The sequence below is a fragment of the Capricornis sumatraensis genome, chromosome 23 (assembly GCF_032405125.1).
Source record: "Capricornis sumatraensis isolate serow.1 chromosome 23, serow.2, whole genome shotgun sequence".
Classification (NCBI taxonomy): Eukaryota; Metazoa; Chordata; class Mammalia; order Artiodactyla; family Bovidae; genus Capricornis; species Capricornis sumatraensis.
In genome coordinates this window covers 45,448,340-45,471,544 of record NC_091091.1, presented here as the reverse complement: position 1 = coordinate 45,471,544, position 23,205 = coordinate 45,448,340, and the positions used below count along the sequence as shown (strand labels likewise).

General features: G+C 47.6%; 1 protein-coding gene across 1 annotated transcript; it reads right to left on the bottom strand.

The window, feature by feature from the left end:
• Positions 1-1,030: 1,030 nt before the first annotated feature.
• Positions 1,031-22,445, bottom strand: FANK1 (fibronectin type III and ankyrin repeat domains 1). The gene is made up of 11 exons (XM_068961373.1): positions 22,442-22,445; positions 22,035-22,212; positions 17,597-17,721; positions 10,041-10,122; positions 8,775-8,849; positions 7,926-7,991; positions 4,769-4,934; positions 1,936-2,079; positions 1,334-1,411; positions 1,199-1,243; positions 1,031-1,096 (listed from the first exon to the last, which is right to left on the bottom strand). Exons 1-11 carry the CDS (start codon positions 22,443-22,445, stop codon positions 1,031-1,033), a joined length of 1,029 nt encoding a protein of 342 aa, XP_068817474.1.
• Between the last annotated feature and the right edge of the window lie 760 nt (positions 22,446-23,205).

Here is a 23,205-nt window from a genome sequence, read left to right as displayed (position 1 = left end):
CCAACATCAATAAAATTGTGTGTTTTTGCCCCATGTGCTTCCCCCAAAGTTTTGGCACTTTTATTACCTGTAAGTTGGTCTTTCTCTGCAGAGAAGATTGCTGTCCTGGGCAGACCTCTGTAGCCTGTCTTCTCTCGGGGCCGAGTTAACCAGCTCGTCTCTCTGGAGACACAAAATGCATGTGGTCAGCTAGCTCCCTTCTTTGCCGATTTTAAGTGTGTCCGCTGAGTTCAAGCGCCAACACATTTGTGTCTGAGCCCCCAAGCAGCAGACCTGTGCATTCCTGGTTGTGTCCAATCTGAGCGATCACCATCAAAACGCTTTCTGCTCTGAGGACTCAGAGACATAAAACTCCTCTTTGGCAAAGCTGTCAACAGGCCATCAGGGCAGGTCTTTCATCGTCAGGGCCTGAGTCTATGCAAACACATCCTCAGACTGGGCTGTTCTAAAAAGACTCCTCTAACAGCAGAAGCAGAGTCTTGAACTATGTATCTCGCACTTTGATGTGAGGCCAACAGCTGAGCAGAAAACTCTGCTCATGGCCTCCTGGGCTTTCTGGAGGAGCATCCCTCCAGGAGGGAGCACCACCTGGCAATGCGGCTGCAAGGCCTTAGGCTGGGAGGGAAGGACAGAACTGAGAACACATGGGGGGCGGGAATTTCCACCGGCTCCCAGGGTGGCTCGGAGGGCAGACAGGTGGGAGGATGGGAGCGGGAAGAGGGAGACCAGTGTGTGGCTGTGCAGCTCCATCTCCGGGACCTAAATATTCTGTTTCACGTTTAACTCCAAGTTCAGGAAAACATCCTCATCCTGCAGACGCCCAGAGACAACACCACTGCCATGCATGTTTAGGTAAAAAGGTGTATTTCAAAGTGGGAACAGTTGTATGTTACAAAAGTCACTGTGAATCTTCAACTAAATAAGTAATCAAATGTATAGCCCTCAGAGAAACAGAATTCCTTCTCTCCAGTTCAAATCCCGCTTTGCTTTGTTTCACTGGGCTTTGAGAGGGAAGTAAGAGGTTCCCTGGTCAGCGAATAGATGACTTCTTCAGCAGTTGCTTTCTTTTCCTTTCTTCTAATAGGGAGAGGACATTCTAGATAAACAAAAACAGCTGCATGTAATCCAAGAGTTGAGGTTTTTAATTTTTTTTTAATGCTACAAAATTAGCCTCAACGGGCAGCAACAACATCCCAACCTGTCTGTCGAAAACTCTGGCCATTTCGAGGACACCTTTGCCGAACTGAAAGACAAAACAAAAAAAAAATTCTGTCATGCCTCTGTTCCCTCCTCCCCTCCAGGGAAATCTTGAGATGGAGATGGAGTCACATACCTCATTTTTCACACTTGCATCTGCCCCTCTGTCAAGAAGTAACTGGACTAATTCTTCGTGGTTATTCAGCACGGCCACCTAGAAAACAGGTCAACAGTGGGGTGTGAGCAGGAAGGGGATCTCGGTGCAGGCAGGTGCAGGCGGGTGCAGGACATCCACCAGCAACACCCTCCAGAGGCAGAGCCGACAGGGGCCACCAGGGCTTTGCAGGATGGGCGTGTGGACCCCACTGCACAGCGCCAGCAAACACAGGGGAAATGGAAAGGAAATCCGCTTTCCTCCACGTGAGACAACACGTCCGAGGCCAAACCCGGACAGAGAACAGCACTCCTTTGTTCCATCCCCAAACGGCCCCAGAGACTGGGGTTGGCAATGCTTCAAGAAATAGTTGTAGAAAGACTACAAAGATGCTAGACTGGGCTCCCCCCAAAAAAATGCCATGATGACATCACCATGTCTTAATTCACAGGCCAGTGGGGAATACATATGCCACCCAAATCTGATGCTTTTATGCAGCTGAGCTCAAAAGAAGAGCTCTTATGGGGCAGCTGTGACCTTAATCCCACACATCAAGCCAGGCTGCTACGTGGAGCAAGTCATACCATGAGAGGGGTCTTCCCGTCTTTGTCCTTCACATTCACGTCTGCGCCTGCATCAATCAGCAGAGAGGCAACTTCCTGGTTCCCCGAGACTGCAGAGACTCTCATGAGTGGGGTCCACCTGGAACCAGCATCAACAACGTCCACCTGCAGAACCACAGGGCGAGTGGCTCTCAGCCCACTTCCGTGCCCTGCACATCACTCATGGGAAGCTTATAGAGCAATGTCTACTTGCCCAAATTCCCCCGATTTAGATAGCAGTCTTTCTAGACCGTGATCATCAGCTGGACTGTGCTGACTTTGTTCACATTTACACAGTGAGCATCTGTGTTTGGGCCACTTTAAAGGGTGCAGACAGGCCCCAAGATGCTTCTCATCACCCATGAGCATCTTCATTTACACTGCCTTCAAAAGGAAAGAAGATGGGATAGAAAAATGAACATAATCCCCTTCTCCTTGGCCCCATGTGAGCTGCCTTATTTTCTCCTGCCTAACTTTCCTCTCCTGTTTTTACAGTTTCTGCTTCTTTTTTAAAGTATCTTTGTAAGCAACTGTAAGTGCCTTCTGGAACAAGACAGGAATATAAACACCCACCCTGATATTTACCAATAGGTATTAATTTTAACCAGAAGAATTACAAGTAAATACAAAGCAACCAGATCTCTGACGTGAAGTCCAGCCTGAAAAATTAGCCAACCTAATGCCTTGTCCAAAACAAGAGTCTGCCAGCTAACAAGATGGGCCATTTCCCAATAACCTACACCAACATCTCACAATTTTGTGCTTTAAAAGACATTTTAAAATAAGGGAATGTAAACGTTGTCTCCTCCAATTCCATGAAGACCTCATCAATCCATGAGGCATGATACTGAAGGAAACATACACATGTGCACACAGATGGATCCCTGGATGCACACACACTCACACACACACCTGATTCTGTTACAGAAGAATTACTCAAAGAAATCTATAGCTTCAGTAAAACATCAGACCAGAATAACAAACAAGGACCTGCCAGAAGAGCTTTAAGACCTTGCAGGTGATTTGTATTACCTTCTGCAACACTGTTAAGATTTGCAGCTCTTCCCCCTGCAAATAACAAATAACCTCTCTAGGCAGCAAGCTCTGTTATGGTTAAATAATAATAAAATAATTGCCTGAAATTACAGGGTGCTGTATACATTTTCATTGCACTCTCATGCACATTTTCTCTTTGGGTCCTGAAGGTGAAACAGGGGTAGCTATTTTTATTCCTGGTTTACACGTGTTTAAACCAAACCTCAGAAAAGTCAAATGGCCTTCCTGAGGTCACATGGCTCATTAAATGTAGAAATGGTTCCCCATGGAAATAAGTCACACTCAGTACAGACCATTCGATTCAAGAAGAGGTGGTGATGGATTTGCTCCCAGGCCCATCCCTCCATCATGCTGAGATCATCTACCTGCCACTTGCCAGCCACACAGAAATCTTCAGTGGACACATTTATGGAGCTGCAGTTCTACAGAAAAAGATGGTATTCACCCCAAATGAGTATGTCCATAACTGAAGCACAGAGAGCCTACACTTCCAAAATTCCAGTATTTAAATGTCAGTGGCAGAGACCTGCCCTTCTTTTAGCAAAGGTCAACCATCATTTTCAACTACAGATTCTTACCGGGTCCAAAGCATGAGCAAAACTCGCCATAAACCAAACAAGAGGAATGTGCCTGTCACTACCACCCAAGGCAGGTGTGGTCCAGCCCTAACCACCAAGGCACGCAGGCTGATCCTTTTGACCTTTTGTGCATGTTTCTAAAACAAAGAAAACAAGAAATGTAATAAAAGGGATTTATCTTAATGACTGAGGTATTTTTCCTTCAAGGGGCCCTCGCACTCTATAACCAGTGAGATCCCACAGCTTAAGCCTTGCTTGCCCTCAGCCACACTTGAGAGAGAAACTGAGCAAATCTACAGACATCTTCCAGGAGACCGAACTCTACTTCCAAGTTTATTTTCCAGGTCATCAGTTTACCTTCTCAAAACGCTGCCCCATCTGGCGCTCAGCATTAGGACAGCATTTTGTCCATCTTTCCTTATTTCCATGCCCTTAAATCTTTATTTAACTTCTTTGAAGTCTTGAACGGAAGCTTTGAAAGTTTTCAGCAGTTACTGTAATTGAGCTAATTCTATTTGCCCAACTTCAAAATGTCTATAGATGTCCAAACAACTCTTCTACTTGCCAAGTAGGACTTGTACTTCCTGATGACTTGGAACCAGAAGCAACACCTGCTTCAAAGCAAAGACACAAGAGCTGGAATGCTCTCTTTTTGATATAGTGTTTGCTCTTTAGAAATTTTTTGTAATGATTCATCTTTAAAGCAAAGAATAAAAAATGATCTAATCCTAAAAGCAATAAGCTGCACTGTGACTGTAAGAGTTCTGAACGTCTTGGTGTGTCCAGCACCTGTGACAGTATCTGGTGTGTGGTCAAGACACAATCAAGCTTTGTTGGCAGATGGAAAGAAGAGATAAATGAGGAAATGAACAAAAGAACAAACGAAGCAGAAGCAACATCAGGTCCAGCTCTGGACTCATTCAGCACAGTTTCCTTTTCCCCCCACACAAGTTGAACCTCCATGACAACCTGAAGCCTCACTATCATAAAAATCCTATCAGGATCTTTTTGGTCCCAAGGCTTCAGGAACCTTCTTGCTCATCAGTCAGAGAACTTCCTCCAGCATCGCTCGGTTCAACTAATCAAAGGCATCCACATAAGGTCCTGCTTCCCCTGAACCCTGTGGAATAGCATCTGGGTTCCTAACTCCACGTGTGCAGTTGACGAGGAGGGCCCCATACCTCACAGCCGTCCCCTATCATCCACTCGATCACATTGCAGTGGCCTCCGTCTGCAGCCCAGTGCAGAGCTGTACAGCCTCCCAGGTCTCTGGTGTCCCAGGAAGCGCCATGTCTTCGGAGATATTTCACAACATCCAGGTGTCCCGCGTAGCATGCAAGCATCAGGCTGCAACACACGGCAGAAGAAACATTTGTCTGTTCAGTGCAGCTGCCATGCTCAGGTCCATATTTAGCCTCCCTGGTTTAAACCTCAGAGAGGAATCCTAATTTGGGTGGAAGAGTCAAGAAAATTATACACATAACGTGTATGTGTCTATCAACTAATAAATCGACTGTGGTATATCCATTCAATAGAATTCAGCCATAAAAAGGAAATGAAGTACTGAAATAGGCTACAATGTAGGTGCACCCTAAAACATTATGCGAAATAAAAGCAGCCAGACACAAAAGGCCATACATGTATTAGTTCACTCATATTAAACGTCCAGAATAGACAAGTCCATAGAGACAGATTAGTGGTTTTCAGGGCCGGAGGGAGAGGAAATGGAGCATGACTGCTAATGAATTCAGAGCTTCCTTCTGGACTGATGGAAATCCTCTAGAATTATAGAATAATGGTGGTTGCACAACTTTGTTAATATATTTTTAAAGGCTGAATTGTACATTTTAGCAAAATTAATTTTATGGCATGTGAATTAAACCTCAAAAAAATGAATAATCACTGTAAATGAGTAGAATGTCAGATTTGAAAAATACCTACCAGTCCATGATGGTATTCAAAAGAGGAAAAGAAAAGAAAAAAAAATCTCACTGGGCACTATTAGAGATAACCATTAAATGAAATCCTTACTCTAAATATTGGTACTTAAACATTTTATTGTGCTTAAAATAAACATTTGTGTTGTGTTTATAGCATAAAATGAGTCCATCCTCAGTTGGTGAGGGAAAGCTCTGGTTAAAAGAAGACTACCAGCAAAATATAGGAGGAATGATGGAATTAGAAAATCACTTTTCGGCAAGTTCCAATTAAACATTGATTTAGGCAAGGATCGTGGTGGATGCTAAAATTTTTGTATGAAAGGTTAATGGAGAATAGGATATTCACATGGTACTGAATTCCTAGAACATAGATTATTTCCTAATTGCGATCAGAAACTATTATCTTTACAAAAGAAGGGTTTAGCTGTTATACCCTAACCAAAGGATCAGAACTAGACTATCCGGCTGTGGGACAACCTGCATCACAGCCCGGAAAACTGAAGTCACAACACTGGCCCTGAGGTGCTCTTGCTAAAAGATGTTAACCTGAATCAAATCAATTCGTTAAACCTAATTTTAACTTTATTAGGAACAACAAACAAGTTAAATGCCTCCTTCACACCTAGGAGACAGTTGAGCAGATCACAAACATAGGGCATCCTCTAAGACAGTTGATCCCATCTCCTCAAAAAGTCATTGCTAAAAAAAAAAAACAAAAAAAAATAAGGACAAAAAGAGAGGATTAGTTCACATGCACACACAGGTTTCGCCTTTAGTCTACTTATGAGAAGTATTATATTACGAAATTTCCTAATCAAGACACCTTTACCCTCCTACATGAGCCCCGTAGTTGGGATGGAAAAGACACATAAATGTCTTCACATAAAGACATGTAAGTTCTTTCTTTCTACCAGATTTTAGCAATAAGGCTATCCTCTGTAGCTTTCCAATTTCTCTCTGCTCTGGAAAAGTTCAAGGTTACTATCAGTACCTAGAAAATCTGAACAACCTCATTAGTAGAACAGACAAACCACAGAACCTATTTTGGAGGTAATCTTTTTAATAAAATTTCCAGTTTATTGTATGGATATGGGTTATTTCAGATGTTCTGCTTACTGCGTTGATTTTAATGGCTTAAATTTTCTCTAAAAAAGATTAAGTACCCATTTCAATGATTCAATCAAATCTACTTTAGACACAAATGTACCAATTTTTTTCATGTTTAAATTTTCTGTTATGAGTCATTTCAGATTTCTAATTTTTTCCTCTGAGATTTATGAGAAATTGGTCCATTTTATTTCTCAACAATTTTTATTTTCTAATTAATTTATATTTTTTTAATTCTTTTTTTTTTTTTTTTGGTACCTCTCAGCTTCTTTTCTTTTTCCTTTTTATGGCACTATTATTTTTCTCCACATTCCAGGATGTCTGATTCTAGGTGAGTGACCACACACCGCTGTGGTTTAGTTCCAAAATTACCTAAGAATTACTTGAAACACTACTGTTTAAATGTGTAAGTGATTGTTTCAATGTTACTAAAATCTGTTGCTGCACTATGTCCAGAGGGCACAGCAGGCAGGCTTTCTGATTTGGGAAACTGATGTTCTCTTCATGGCCGACCAGGCCCGATCAGGGTCCTCTAGCTGCTCTTTACAGACCAGTTTGCAGCGCAGATACCTTCACTCTGCATGTCACATGACTACAAGCTCCTTGAGCAAAGGCTTTGCATTTTGTTCACTGTTTTACCCAAGGGCCAAGCGTGGTGAAGCCTGGCACGTGGTAGTCACTCAATAACTATTGGTTGACTTGAAATAATTAACAAACAACCACTAGCTTGATGATTAATTTTAAGTCTTTCTAAAACATTCTCACATCACTATAAGAACAAGCGTGTGAGTATCATGTTCTTTTCATAAACTTCTCCTGTGATGCACTTGGTCCTTCCACCTCAGGGAGGTTCTTCTCCAGCTGTATTGCCATGACTGTTCCTCACTCTAGAGGCACCTAAGACTTTCCATTGACAGAGTTGGGCAAAATGCAGTGAGAGCCCTTAGGGAGGGCCCAAGTGTCACAGGCCCTTACAGCCAAATGCCCAGCACACAGCTGGAGATAACCATTTCAACATTCATCATTTACTGAGCACAGAGAGTGTGCTGGGCTCTGAGCTAAGGAGGGAAGACGCATTATAATAGATATCCCCAGAATTACCCCGTTGAATGTAACAATAAGTAACAAATGAACAAGCCAGCTTTTGAGTCACCATCATTTCTTTGGCAACCTATCACGTCTCAGTAATGTCAAAAGAAACAAGAAAATATTGGGGCTAAGTCAAAAGCCCTCTGGGAGTAAGCTGAATAACACAAGCATGGCGACCACTTAGGGCAAGTTCCACACCTACCTGTCCTTGCCACTTCCATTCTGCCAATTCACATCTGTGCCGTGAGAAATGAGGATTTTCACAAGCCTAAACAAAACAAATTTCAGTATTGCTGGATAAGCAGTTTTGATGAGTAAGAACCCATGATAACTCAGGAAAAATGAACTATTTAAGACCTATCAAGGCAACACACTCTCCTCCATCTTCAGAGACAGCTGGCTTTAAAAACCAGGTATTATTAAACTGGGAAATCACCTCTCCACACCACCCCCTCCCAAAAAAAACACAAGTTTTTGCCCTTTATGTGAATTATTTATTGAAAACAAAAAACTTCACCATATGAAACAAACCAGACTATCAAACTAACTCATTGTCACTTTAACAGCCATTGAAATGTTTTCAAGTGTTAGCATTTAATGGAAATCCATGTTCTATTTCTTTCAAAATGGCATTTTAGTACTTAAAATATAAATATGATGGGAAAATATTAGTATTTATGCTTATCTCTGTGTAGAGAAAATGGAGTGTGTCAGTGGAAATTTTATCTGAGCAACCTATCAGAGAAGTTTGTTTTCCAGAATGAATAGCCCTCCCCTTTCCTTTATGAGGAAATTAACATTCTGATAACCAATTTCCCCAGAACATATAAAATACCTTGCAAAATGTCATTGAAATGGCTATCTCTCTTCCTTACCATGAGATTATACATTAGGTGCTCCCCTGCGTGTTGTCTGGTGTTATGATAAGAGCCACTGAGTTGGTGTTCAGCCCGCATGAGGCACCGTTTCGGAAAGAGAACCCCCACAGCCTTTCCCCTCCCAAACAAGGGGCTCCACCCTTCACTAAGGGATGAGGAGGGAAGGGCCATACCTGGTGTATCCTCTCTGGGCAGCAACCATCAGGGCGGTGAAGCCAAATTTATTGGGAACATCAACCTTCACGTTGCTTGGGGAAAAACACAGAGGAGAAAGAGAGATTAACGCGCCTGCACCACTTCCTGTGGATTCACAGCTGACGCCTCTTGCAGAGCACAGGTGGTTAGAATGGTTCATTTTCCCGAAAATTCCAATTCCTCCTGGGCCATTAAGTTGTTGTTGTCTTAGACTGCCCTGCCTAATACATTAAAGGATCCAAATTCACAAGGAAAGAGCAGGAAATTGCTGTAATTTCACTTGAAATAGGCATTTTCTCCAATGCAGAACCATTATGCAATTCAATAAGATCCTCCACCAAGAGCAGCCCCCCCTAAACTATGGAGAGGACACAGTGTCTGCGCTGCAGGCTCTCAGCTCCACCCGCCACACGAGCCTGGAATGAGGGAGAGCCACAGTTCTCCCTTGATCCCGTCTCACCTACTGGGAGTGAAGCTCTGCTGCTCAGAGGAAAAAGCCAAGCTCTTAAATAGCAGCTTGGAAGCTGTGGCTTTTTGCAGGAACCTTCTCTTCTCCAGCTTACAGAGCCTCAATTCAGAGATGACCTTTCTTCTAAGTGAAAGTTGCTCAGTCGTGTCCAACTCTTTGTGACCCCGGATTGTACAGTCCATGGAATTCTCCAGGCCAGAATACTGGAGTGGGTAGCGGCTCCCTTCTCCAGGGGATCTTCCCAACCAGGATCAAACCCAGGTCTCCCACATTGCAGGCAGATTCTTTACCAGCTGAGCCACAAGGGAAGCCCCATCTTCTAAGATGCTCAAAACTATCAATTCAAAAAGGGTCTGGGTAACCTCGCCCCCTTTTCATTTGGGAAGCAGCTGCAGATAGCCCATCTGTGGCATTCACGGTCACCATTTACCCCCCAGGGTTTTATCAGTCATTTGAATTAGAAACAGCTGATTGAGTGATTCCTTAATTTCATCAGGAATTAGACATGGGCAGTTAGGGGTGAAATTTGCCCAAATGCTATGGCATATAAGCAAGAATCAGAAGCTATTTCTGGGAAGAAAATGTGACACCTGGACTTGGCACTTCTGTCTCCAGTGTTCATTAAATAATAGCATTTATGTGGGGCTTTCTATGGTTGTCCTTACGAACCAGGCTGAACTCACACCAGTCATCTGAGATCGATTTTGGAGCCAGCTTCTAAGCATTGCTGTGAATTTAAAAAGATCTAAGTTGGTAAAAGGCAGAGTTCTCTCACCCTCCTTGCAGTATGCGCACCAACAGATCTTCATCATTCACGTTGACAGCTCTGTGCAAGTGTTCGCTACTTATGGGTTCTCCTGAAGAAAGCAGATGGAAGGTGGTCATCCAAAATATAATGAAAGGAGATACATTCCAGCTCAATTGCTCCTGCAGCCTCGAGTGGACGTTCATGTTCACCTCTAAGAAGGCACTTGGCAACTTCGCTGAGTGTCTCTTACATGACATACTCCACTCCTCCTTTCACTGAAAAAAGACCTTGTTTTCACAAATTAAGAGAACATTTAGACTGTCCTAAAGGCTTGGGACGTTTTCAAGTTATAAAAGCACTGCTGTGTGGGTGTTATTCTGATATTCGAAAAATAAACCTTTCAGATTTCTTAAGACTTCATAAACGTCTCTTACGAGCAAGGAAAACCTCCACCATCGTCACGACGGTCTGGTTTTGTTTGCCAGGGAGTCACTAAGCCATGTGAACAACAAACAAGAAAAGACAGATGGTTTTAACGTTGGGAACCCACCCCGCCAGTCCTTCCCTGGGAACATAACATCCACTTCGGGCTTGTGGGGGCAGAAGGGCTCGTACCCAGAGAGGTGGGACATGGTGAGAAAGCCTCACGGTGGGGGCAAGCCTGCGTGGGGGAGAGCCGGGGGAGGGTCCTGAGAAACAGTAGAGGGGCAACAGGAGAAGAGAGGCCCCTTGTGCAGTGACTCCTCGTGGACGAGAACGAGGCAGAGAACCACGTGAGGCTGCAGAACCACGTGAAAGAAGCCTTCCAGCAGGACGTTTATTTCACGGCTTCACGTGTTTCAGCTTCCATGACTTCCTACCTTTGTCGATGATTAAGTTTAAGTGAAATAATACAAAGCACTAGAACAGCACCTGCACATTATTTAAGTGTCTTTAGCGGTAAGAAAAAAAAAAGTCCACATGCAGTACAGGAGACGTGGGTTCAGTCCCTGGTTGGGAAGGTCCCCTGGAGAAGGGAATGGCAACCCACTCCTGTATTCTTGCTGGGAGAATTCCATGGGCAGAGAAGGCTGGCGGGCTACAGTCCAGGGACTCGCAGGGTCAGACATGACCAAGCACACATACTCTTGTGCAGGTAACAGTAACGGAGTGGCAGGTGCCCTGGCCCCAAGCAGAGTGCCTTTCCTTTCTGCCTGGTGTCCAACCTCCCACACACAAGTAGCATCCTACCTGCCCCCACAGGCATCGAGCTGATAATCCCTGGCTTCAGTCATCTCAAGGGGCTCATTCATCTAACATGTCTAAGGGACTTAGTCATGTATGGATGGGAGAGTTGGACCATAAAGAAAGCTGAGTGCTGAAAAGTGATGCTTTTGAACTGTGGTGTTAGAGAAGACTCTTGAGAGTCCCTTGGGCTGCAAGGAGATTCAACCAGTCCATCCTAAAGGAGACCGGTCCTGAATATTCATTGGAAGGACTGATGCTGAAGCTGAAACTCCAATCCTTTGGCCACCTGATGTGAAGAACTGACTCCTTAGAAAAGACTCTGATGCTGGGAAAGATTGAAGGGGGGAAGAGAAGGGGATGACAGAGGATGAGATGGTTGGATGGCATCACCGACTCTATGGACATGAGTTTGAGCAAGCTCTGGGAGTTGGTGATGGACAGGGAGGCCTGGCAGGCTGCAGCCCACGGGGTGGCAAAGAGTTGGAGACGGCTGAGCAACTGAACTGAACTAAGTAACGTCCATCCCCGGTCTTCACTCTAGGGGTCACCAGAGAGACAGAGACACACACAGGCTCCTCCCCTGTCCTTCATGCTGTGGGGCTGACTTTCAGCTGTTATATTCTCAACTCTGAAAGAAAACATCCCCCGCAGCCGTCTTCTCGCATCGCACATCAGGCTGCCTCCTGGGGCTCACCCCACAGCTTACCCTCCCTCTTATGTCCAGCCTGCAGGGTCCCTGGTCCCCTGTCCTGGTGGAGAAATGGTCCGGGGCAGCTCCCAGCACTGGAACCCCTTTCCTGCCAGTTTGCCTGGACAAGTCTCCCTGCACAGAGTACAAGCCGGGAAACAGAGGGGCAGAGGAATGAGTGGATCCCTATCAGAGTGACCTTCAGCTGATACCCTTTCTTCTGTTCCAGTAAAATAAATTTAAGCCAAGTGAAAATCGTTCTTGAAACAACCATGTTGTCTGCTTGAGCTTGCCAACCTCCTTAAGACGTCTCAGCTACGTTATACTTCCTTGTCATCATCCCACATATAGTTTTAGACCCAGAGCCTTCAACAAAAGCAGCACGATAAGCCAGCAGAGGGCAAGGCCCACAGCTGGCCCTGGCCTTTGGAGAGGGGTCATCTCTAGCCCCTTGGTTTCGGGAGGTGCGATGGGAGGGCTCCCCAGGGGACATTTGGTGAAGTCTGGTGATATTGTGACCGGTTGTCACAACTTAAGGGTTGGTACTACTGGCATCTAGGGGCTGGAGGCAGGGATGCCTCTAAACACTCTGCAGACCAGGGTAACCCCACAGCCTGAATTATCCAGCCCCAGACTCCAACAGTGCAGTGGCTGAGTTGGACACTAGAGTTGGACGGACTTAAAATTATCTATCCTTTAGTGAGCAAACGAAACCCAAAGTTCCCTTTCCTTCTCCCTTCCTGGAAAGGAGAAGGAAGGTGTCGTAGGTAAGTTCGTTACTGCACCAACGACCCCACCCCTGTGAATCGCAAACTTCAATCGCCACTAAAAACACAAAAATACATGATTTGAATGGAATCGTTTAGAGGAACATAGGAATTGTGATAGTCACTCAGTTGTGGCCCAACTCTTTGCGACCCCACAGACTGTAGCCTGCCAGGCTCCTCTGTCCATGGAATTCTCCAGGCAAGAGTGCTGGGGCAGGTTGCCATTGCCTTCTCCAAAACTGTCTAGAAGAACATAGGAAGCTCATCCTATTTCTACTGAATTTTAAAGTATGGTATCCTAACTCGATCCTATTAACTGAATCTAGGACTTTACATGATGCATTTAGATTCTCCTTCAGACCACAGACCAGGACAAGAAAGACTGAGGGAGTCATCCAAGGAAGGAGTGTGGGGCTTGACTAGATGCTGACGTAGCTGACCAGTCCACTGTAGGCTTCCACTCTTACTAAACGTTGGGTACAAGCAGACATCTTAAATACACATCTATGAACCCCAACGCCTGCCAAGTGTGAAGTGAAAGGGGAGGCCTAAAGCTTAGAAGCCTTTAGAAACGTGTGGATTTCTTGGAATGTGAAGGGAAGTCCGAAAAGCACACACAGCACCCAGCACAGTGCCCCCTGACCACCTCCAGCCCACGCCGCCCCTCTTCTCTGCCCCAGCACACCTCCCCTCATGCGGGCCCTCCCCTTCCCAGCCAAGGAGCTCTGCAGCAGGCAAATATCAGAAAATGAAGGAAGTTCATTTCACGCTTAGAAGCTTGAGGACCACGCATAGCAGAGACCAGGGTATCATGATATTAGGATGTAATTTAAATAAATGTCTCCAGAGGCTCAGACGGTATAGAATCTGCGTGCAGTGCAGGAGACCCAGGTTTGATCCCTGGGTCGGAAAGATCCCCTGGAGAAGGAAATGGCAATCCACTCCAGTATTCTTGCCTGGAGAATCCCACGGGTAGAGGAGCCTGGTGGGCTACAGTCCATGAGGTTGCAAAGAGTCGGACACAACTCAGCAGCTAACACAACACATTGCCTGTCCTGGCTTCTGTAACGGGTCATCAGCGCCCTCTGAACTCATTCTGAGAACAAAGGGACACCTCATGGAAGAGAAGGAAAACAACAGAATTGCTCACCACGCCCTGCTCGCTGACCTCCAGCAAAAGGAAGCAGTAACTGTCATCAGGGATGGGAGTTCTGTCTCAGCATTAACTCACTGACCCTCTCAGAGCCCTGCTGGGAAGGCAAAGAAGTACCGAGTGTGACCACCAGCCCCGACAGGGACCACCAAGGCTTGAAAGGTAGCACTGGCTACAGGAATTGACTGAGAAACAGGAAAGAAACGCAAAGACTCTTGTTTGCAGGGCAGAGCAGCTCCTCCCATCCCACTCTAGGCAGGAGTCGTGAAGAACAGAAGAAATCCCAGGGTGAGCAGAATGTTTCAGGCCCCCGCCCCCAAGCCCTTTAAGACACCCTGGGTCTGGCCCAAGGGACCTGCTGTCAGTACGTGCAACTGAACACGACAAAGGCAGGCTTTGCATCTGTGGGTCTGTTTCTCTGATGTTGACCTGGGGTGTCGCAATTCCAAATACTGAACTGATGCTGCTGGTGGTGAAGACACTCGTGAGCACCCACGTGTGTTAGACGGGTGGCACTGGTCAGGTGGGACCTCGGGAGGGGACACCTGGCCAGGAGGAGGAGGGGACAGAGAAGTGTTTGGGAAGCCTCAGCTCACGTTCTCTAGGAGGGTCATTAAGCTGCAGATCCCCCAGCAGATATTGAAGCGGCGTGATAACACCTTTCTTGGTGGAATTTAAGTCTCTATTAAAAACTGAATAAATGATGAGCTCATCGGGGAAAATATTTGCCAATTAAGAAGCAGCAGCTGTTTTTCTTTCTTTTTAAGGGCCCAACTGATTAAAATTGCATGCCTCATTTAAGCAAGAATCTCCTGTACTTTACCTGGGGAAGGAAAAAAAAAAAAAAAAGGCTGAGCATCCTTTATTCAAACAAAGTACATGCTTTTGTAATTCATTAAAACACTTTCAAACCGAATGCAAATTATCAACCCACAGAAGCATTTTCGCTTGTTTTATATAATGTGCACATTTTTAATTCTTTGTTTAGCATGATCTGCCTCCTTAGGAGAATCTGCTTTGTATATTATAGTAACAGCCTAAGCGAGCAGCAGCCAGCCAGAAGGAAGAGGTACACAGATCCTTCCCACCCAGGAGAGGGCCCTGAGGTCTGGCACGCGTCCTGGAGGCAGGTGCATCCACTGTGACCCAGCGCCCAGCTCCCAGGGCATCACCAGGAGCCTCTTCTCCAGCCCACCCTCATCCCTGCAGGAGGCCTTGTCTCTTGACCCGTGGAAGCTGTGGACTGCAGTGACAAAGGCTTTGGACCACCAGACCAGTTATCCACGGCTGCCTCTCCAAAGTCCACTCAGCAAGGAGAAGGCACACCAGGCTTGCAGGCACCACCACTGTCAGCTGACATACCAAGAGCTATGGTGGGTGGGGGGTCCTCTGTCTTCCTAGAAGAACTCCAGGTGGTGCCCTGACTCCCCGTAACCTCTGGCCACAAGGCCCAGGAGCCCCTGCCCTGGCTTCGGTGGGATACTAAGATGCCAGTGGCCACCAGAGGCCTCTCTGTGCCTGGTTCCACTCACCTGGCAGGTTCAGGGGCGTCTCCCCAGCCAGTGGGAACCAGACCCACCTCCTGAGACACAGGAAAGAAAGCTGAGCCAGTCAGAGCATCTCTTCCTCCTCCCGGGTCTATCTCGGGGCATTTTGTTCACTATCTATCTGCCCACGCATGCCCTAAGTCTCCTATAATTAGACATGACTAGCCCGTCACCCTCGCCCTTCAGCACACAGTAGGTGGAAGCCAGGAAAGACGATGGCTATGTAAAAAGAGAGGCAATGGAGTGTTGCTAGAGGCGGGGAGACCCTGAGGCACGGCTCTGGGCTGGGGGAGGACCTGAGTGCCCGGCAGGGGGGGCAGCCCCCCAAGGACCCACCCGGGGCAGAGCTCTGCCCCTGGAGTGGACGCGGCAGGCCCAGGAGTGGAGGGGAGGGCGCCCCAGGACGCAGGAGTGGAGCCCCCGGAGGGCTGCAGGGAGCTGAACGTTGGCCTGGGGGAGCCGCCTGCCCCAAAGCTGGCCTCCGGAGCCTCTCTTTACCCGATGGGCTCCCTTCGCCCGTGTTTCTCCTCTCTGCTCTCCTCCCTTCTCTATGCCTTCCCCCAGCACACAAAGAGCTGCCTTTCCTTTCCCCTAAAACACTCCAGGAGTCAACAGCTTCCACCGAAAAGCAAGGGCGTTCATCCTCTCCAGCTTCAGGGCCAAGCCATCTTTTCTGACCAGAATCTTCGGAATTGACCATTTCATGTCAGAAGCCTTCTCTGAAACTGTATTTCTTCACAATCAGCTGAGCACCGTTTAGCGGGTATACACAATGTCGCCCCTCTCAGCTTTAACTAAACTCTCAGTTGCTAAACTGAGATCCAACCCCCTAATGGCCCCCATGCAATGGAAGCTGTTAGGAACCAACTCAAAATCTGAAAGATCTTTCCTGCACATGAAAACTTCCATGAGCAAAGGCCTTACAGACACAACTGAAACTCTCTGAAAACATATACACCCATATTCAAGCCAAATGCTACACCGAATGAAACTTGAAAATAACATTTAACTCACAAGAGGTGGATTCCCTTTATGCAACCGAGAAAAAGGTTTGTCTGTGTTTTCAGTGGGTGGGCCAGGAAGAACACTTCTGACCATTTTAATCTTCACAGCATTCTGGTTCAAAGATGTTACTGCGTTACACACACACGTTCAAGATGCTTTAAAATACCGATCACAGGGTTTCCCTGGTGGCTCTGTAGTGAAGGATCAGCCTGCTAGTGCAGGGGAAAGTGAAAGTCGCTCAGTCGTGTCAGACTCTTTGCGACCCATGGACTATGCGGTCTATGGAATTCTCTGGGCCAGAACACTGGAGTGGTTAGCCTTTCCCTTCTCCAGGGGATCTTCCCAACCAAGGGATTGAACCCAGGTCCCCCACATTGCAGGTGGATTCTTTACCAGATGAGCCACCAGGGAAGCCCAGCCAGGGGGCACAGGTTCGATCCCGGGTCTGGGAAGACCCCACAGGCCTCAGGGCAACGAGGCCCATGAACCACAACTACTGAGCCTGTGCTCTAGAACCCAGGAGCCACGACTACAGAAGCCTGTGCGCTCTAGAACCTGTGTGTGCTTTGCAGCAAGAGAAGCCACTGCAATGAGAAGCCTGCTACAGCAATGAAGAGTCACTCCACTCAGTGCACCTAGAGAAAGCCCATGCAAATCAATGAGGACCCAGCACAGCCAAAAATAAACAAACCTTTAAAAGAGAAAGTATGATCACAGAAAATATTTGCACTCCTAAATCGGCCTCTCGCCCCTCCACCCATGGCATCCCCAGGAACCAGGTTTATGCGTCCAGTCATGACGATACACTGACGTTGTCTCAAAGGGACAAAATGCCAAGCGGATTTCTCCCCTGAGGTCACTCAGGCGGGCAGCCTGCTTCTTGGCCTGGGAACCCTTGAGGCAGCCCACATGCCCCGCGGCTCGTTTCCTAAGAAAGGTGACTCCATCCTCTTTTTTCCTGAATGTGTGCTCCCAGGGTAGCGCCAGCCGACACAAAAACAGGTCTCACTTTTGTCTGAGCATAACATGACTTCCCTTGTGGGATGGCCAGGCCCGGACAGCAAACAATGTTATCACGGCGTTCAAAAACGGACAGGTTTCTGCGACCGGTCAGGCCGAGCAGAAAGCAGAGCATCTTCCCCTTCACAGTGGCCGGGCACCGTTAGACAAATGGGCTCCAAGTTCTGAATACTCACGGGTCGTGGATACCGAGACCACCGGGCTGTATGCGTACTCTCCGGAGGGGCTGGTGACCTTCAGCCGAAATCGGTACAGGGTCCGCGGTTCCAGGCCTTCCACCACATGCTTGGTCGCGTAGCCCCTAGACGGGAGGGAGACCCGCGGTGAAGACAGCCGGTCATGGAGGCTGCATCCTCCAGAGCTACCAGAAGGGCGGCTGGAAGGGTTTCTGAGCACTGACTACCCCCAGGGCGGAGCTCACCTGGACGGCTGGCCGTCTCTCACCTTGGGCTTAACTCTTGGGTACAAAGGACAAACCAGGCATCCGCTCCTGCCCCCCAGGTGCCCTCCACCCCAGTCTCCTTCCTGCAGGCAGACACACAGCTGGCACGTGACCGTGCAGAAAAAGTCCCCTACACAAGAACCTTCAAGCTGTGAACTTGCAAAGATGTGAACGTGTGCTCATGTGTCCCATCATGCCAGTTGTTAGTTCACGTGTCTGGCGTACATTGTCACATGTGTGCATGCTCGACAAGAGGCTGTGCTTTTTTGTGTGTGCTCTTGTTTGCTGAGTTGTGTATCATTTACATGACAAGTGTGACAAATCTGCTACGGTATTAGAGAGCCGGTTGTGCTGGTTGAGCACCGAGGCTAACTTTGCTGGACTCACAAAGTGGACTGACTGACTCCCTGCCCCTGCAGGGAGAGGACGTGAGGAAGAAGAGGGTGTGAGGAAGGAGGGGACGTGAGGAGGGAGCTGCTAGGGAGACGGGCGTGCAGGAAGGGTGTGCTCATCACGCCCCGCGGTCCGTCTCAGCTGGGAAACATTTGTGGGACGTGGGTGCTGAGCGCTTGGAGGACAGAAAGCTGGCCAGAGGCTGCGACGGAAACCTGTAGGCCTCCGGAGGCAAGGGTGGGGATCAGAGCATTTGGAGCTGCAAAACGAGCCCCGGGAAAGGCAGGCAGGCCATGCTGCTGGCTCAGGACTCAGAGAAGGTGCCGGGAGGCAGGGCCGGGGGCCTGTGTGTCTGACTTGCCACGCTTTCTAGGACGCCAGGTCTCCAAAAGCCCACGGACTTGTATGTCATCCCAGCGGTGCTCCCAACCTCGAGTTGTCCACGGATGCCCCCTGCTACCCTCCTTCTCTCACATCCCGCGCCTGGTCCACCAGCAAAAGTTTTCAAAACGGTCTTTAAAAAACCTGAATTCACCACTCTCTCGTCTCCCACCGAAATTATTACAGACGCTCCCCAGTTAGTCCTCCCTGCTGTGGCCGCCTCGGCTCCTCCCTCAGCAGCCAGAGTGACCCTCCCAGGGCGAGACCACCATGCCCTCCATGGTTTATGGGGGCCCAGAGGCTTCTCCCCTGGCAGAGGGGCAGCCCCCGGGACACCGGGGGTCTCCTCCCTGGCCCAGCCCCTGTCACCCCTCTCATTCACTCCACTGCTCAGCGTTTCTGGGACTCCAGGCATTTTCACCAGCTGTGTCTTCTGCCCGGGACGTTCTTCCAGACACTCACAGATACCCCTCCCTTGCTCCTTCATACGGATGTCACCTGCTCAGTGAAGCCTTCACCTCCACGCCAAGCCCCTGGCTTCTCCTCCTCAGTACTCACCACCACCCGACACACTCTGTGTTTTCACTTCTGCCCCTTCCTTACTGTTCATCTTCCTCATCACAAGGGAGGAATTAGGATCTGTTTGTCCAGTGCGGTATCCCCAGCAACCAGAACAATGTCTGGCACACAGTAGGTGCTGATTGAATGAATGAATGAAATGCATGAGAGGGGAAATGACTATTAGAGGAATTTCGAGGGGTAGATAACAGGAGAGCAAAAGGAACGTCTCAGTCAAGACAGAACCTGACTTGGGTGGAGCGAAGGATGGAGCAGGGTGGGAGGGAAGATTGTTCTCAACAGGGAAAACAGCTGAACACACGTGCAAGAAAATTCAAGGCGTCGTCCAAGGACGTGAAGCAGATTTCACGGGACGATTCGTGCTCAGAAATAAGAGACAGGAAGAAAGACAGGTGGTGGGCAAACTGAAGAGCATCCAATGTTAGTCTGTGGGAGTCTGACCTTCATCCTGCAAGCAATGGAAACGCATTGCAGGCAACGTGACAAGAGGAAGGTTAAAAAAGAAAATGTGGGATTTGGACAATTACACAGCAACTAAAAGGGATGTGGACAATTACATCAGCCACTGTGGACAGCTGTAGGACCTGGGAACTCAGCAGTGACAACTCAGAAAACAGATCCTCCTTGCAACCTCGCAAGGGACATGCTGGAGTTGAATGAGAGAAAGCACAGAACGGATGTGCAGAGGGAGAACTCACAAAAGCTAGATCACGGGCTGTGAGAAGGAGCGCCAGCATCGATCCTAGACTGGCTAGTGGGGCAGAAGAACAGAAAGTGACGGGTCGAAACGAAGTTCTTAAATCCACAAGCCCAAGGTCAGGTAGTCGAGATCGCCGCTTTTTTAAAGAAAGGCATTTCCTAGTTTTAACGACGATACACCCAGGGGGAAAGGGATGGAACCAAGAAGAGGTCAAGATTAACATGGTCGCACTCTGCCACCTAGCGTCAAGGCTTGTGCTAATCCTCTGCGATAGCTTGAGCGTCTCACAATGGTGGCTCAGGGTTGAGGGTCTGAAGGCTTCCCGGACAGGTCCTGAAACACCAGGCAACCAACCAGCTGAGCTTCCAGGCCAGGCAGCACTCAGATCTCTGAGAAACCCAGGCTGGAGGCCAGTGGGCCTGACTGCTCACCCAGCACAGGAGAAATGGAGGCAGGAAGTAAAGGAGCCCCTAGGAGAGTCCCACCTGACGTCTCCAAGCTCGGCTCACGGTACCAAGAGAGACAGCAGGAAAGAAATTGAATCTTTTTCTCTCTATATAGGGATACTTATTATATCATCATTCATGCTTTGGGGTGGATTTGCTTTTTTCAGGTACGTGCATGCATTTTTTTTTTCTAGGTACAAAGAATCATTCATCAAATCACAAGGATACCGTGGTTAGGGTTTGTACCCTCACCACAATGCCACCTTGAGCGAAGTCCAGCCAAGCGCTGGAACTGTTCTGCATCACGACCTCATCATCGCCAGGATGGTGACTCTGCCCTACAGCTTTCCCTGATGTCCCCACTGAGGAAAGTGTGAGAGGTTCGCGGGATCGCTCTATACGATTTCTCACAGCCAGATGTGAAGCTGCGATTATGTCAAAATTAAAAGTTACATATAAACCCAACTGGTACCTCATTTTCAGTCTTATTCCTGAAACACAAGTCATTTTACAAGTAGTAGAGCTGGCAAAGGAAGAAATAAGGATTGAAGTAAAAGCTAAGGGGGTGGGGGGGAACAAATGACTTCTTGATGCAAGTATTTTGAGGGCCTCCTGTGTGCCGACACCGTCTGGGAGCTGGGGAGAAAGCCTGAAGCAAAGCAGGACTCTTACCTGCCTCTCGTTTAGATGCTGGGGTGGGGGGCGACAGAAACTGAAGAGACCAACGGCAAAGTGGCTCCAGCAGAGCCAGACGTCACAAGAAAATGAAACCCGGTCACAGCAGAGAGGAGAGCGGGCTGGAGGGACGGCTACCTCGGGGGGCCTCTTGTGGAGGGGCCAGTATTTGATATGACACATGCGTGGTGTGGAGGAACCAGCTGTGTTAAAAACAGAAGGAGCACTTCGCCGGTGGTGGAGTGGATAAGAGCTCGCCTGCCAAAGCAGAGGACATGGGTTCGATCGCTGGTCCCAAAAGATTCCACATGCTGCTGAGCAACTAAGCCTGTGTGCCGCAAGTACTAAACCCAAGCGCCACAACTACTGAGCCTGCACGCCTAGCGCCTATGCTCTGCCACTGGAAAAGTCATCTCAATGAGAAAAAGTCATCTCATCTCCAGCGGACTGCAAAGAAGAGTAGCCCCCCACTCGCCGCAACGAGTGAAAGCCCGTGCAAAGCCATGAAGATCCAGTGCAGCCGCAAAAAATAAAAAAAATAAATAAAAACAGAAGGAAACGCATTCAAGGGGAAGGCGAAAAGCCAGGCCCTGATGGAGGCGAAACGGAGGTGGCAGGTGGGTTGGAAGAGTCGGCGAGGGACCAGTGATGCAACGTGAGTGTCAGGGAGTTGTCACACCTGTGCCCAGGGCAGCCTGATGGGAACCTCAAGCAATTTCATCCAACTCTCCTCTGATTCTGTCTCCACATTTTGGATTTGAAATATACACCATTAGAATATTTCAGAAGCCTACGGAGCTCTCAGAGGTCTATGAGGTTTAATATCAAAGCGACTGCTCACCCTTCTTTTCTGAAATTCATCCTTCACAGAAAGAATGGATGCAATGATGCTCTCTCATCCTTTTAATTTCAAAAAACAAGCCTTGGAGACAACAGAAACCAATTCGGCTAATCAAGAAACCAAAGCAAAATATTAAGCAATTCAACATTGCACCTACGTATAAATGATACCGTAAGTATGCAATTTGGGGTCCTCTTCTTCGATAGAAAACCTGAACCATTGTTCCTGGGGCCCCTGCCGCTTTGCTTTCTTCTCCAGATCCCAGTATAGTTCAATGCTGTGATGAGTCACTTTGCCCACAACAGGCGGATGAGGCTTTGAGGATGATGCGATTTCTAGAAAAGAAAACGATACAGTATTTCAGGGCTGTTTTCCCATAAGGACAAGAGAGACTGGCTGAGTGTGTTATAGCTGCTCAAAGACCAGCTGTGTTTTCCTCTACATCAGGCATACTGTAGGTATGTCTCCCTATGGTTTGAAGAACCTTGGAAAAGCATTAAGTGATAGAAAATTCAGCTGATGCAGTGAGCTGCCACGTTCATCAATGAGGTGACTGCATCTTACGCATCGACCTCACACTTCATCCATGGACCTTTCCAAAAGGTTGGTTAACTTATGGAACAAATTAGGATGTTCTCTGAGCTGATGAAACTTAGTTTGCCGCTATCATCCTTCAGTGAATTGGCTGGTAAGCAAACTCAGTAGACAAAGGAAATCACTGGTCCAAATATTTGTAACACAGATGACAAAGGGTTGATACCGATTCTATATAAACAGCCCTTACAAACTAACCAAGGGAAAAACCGAAAGGGTAATAATAACAACCAGGCAAAAGATGAGCAGTAGACAAAACGGTAAAAATAAACAATTTCCAAAAAGACACTTTTATTGCCTAGTAGCCATAGAAATGGATAATAATGTCAGACACTTAAAAAGAGCTTCATAACTATCAGAAGTGACCATGTGGGGAAAGGGCAGTTATACACTGGTTGGTGGGGGGCAGGGTGTGGAGTATGAATTCTAGCCTTTTCAGAAAGCAGTAAGATGGCATCTATTAAAATTAGAGATACATACACCCTCCTCTGCAACCATTCCAGTCTTGGTAGACTCTCCTGCAGAAGTCTGAGCACATCGGGACATATATATAGTGGACACTAACTGCTACAGCTTTTAGCCAACTACAGTAACAAAAGGAGAAAACCCATTAATAACAGAATAGTCAAATAAATGATGGCATGTCCATAGCATGGAATATTACATGGCCTTTAGAAATAAATTTGTTCTGCACTAGATGCCTTGAAAGTAGTTCCAGAAGGCATTGTTGAGGC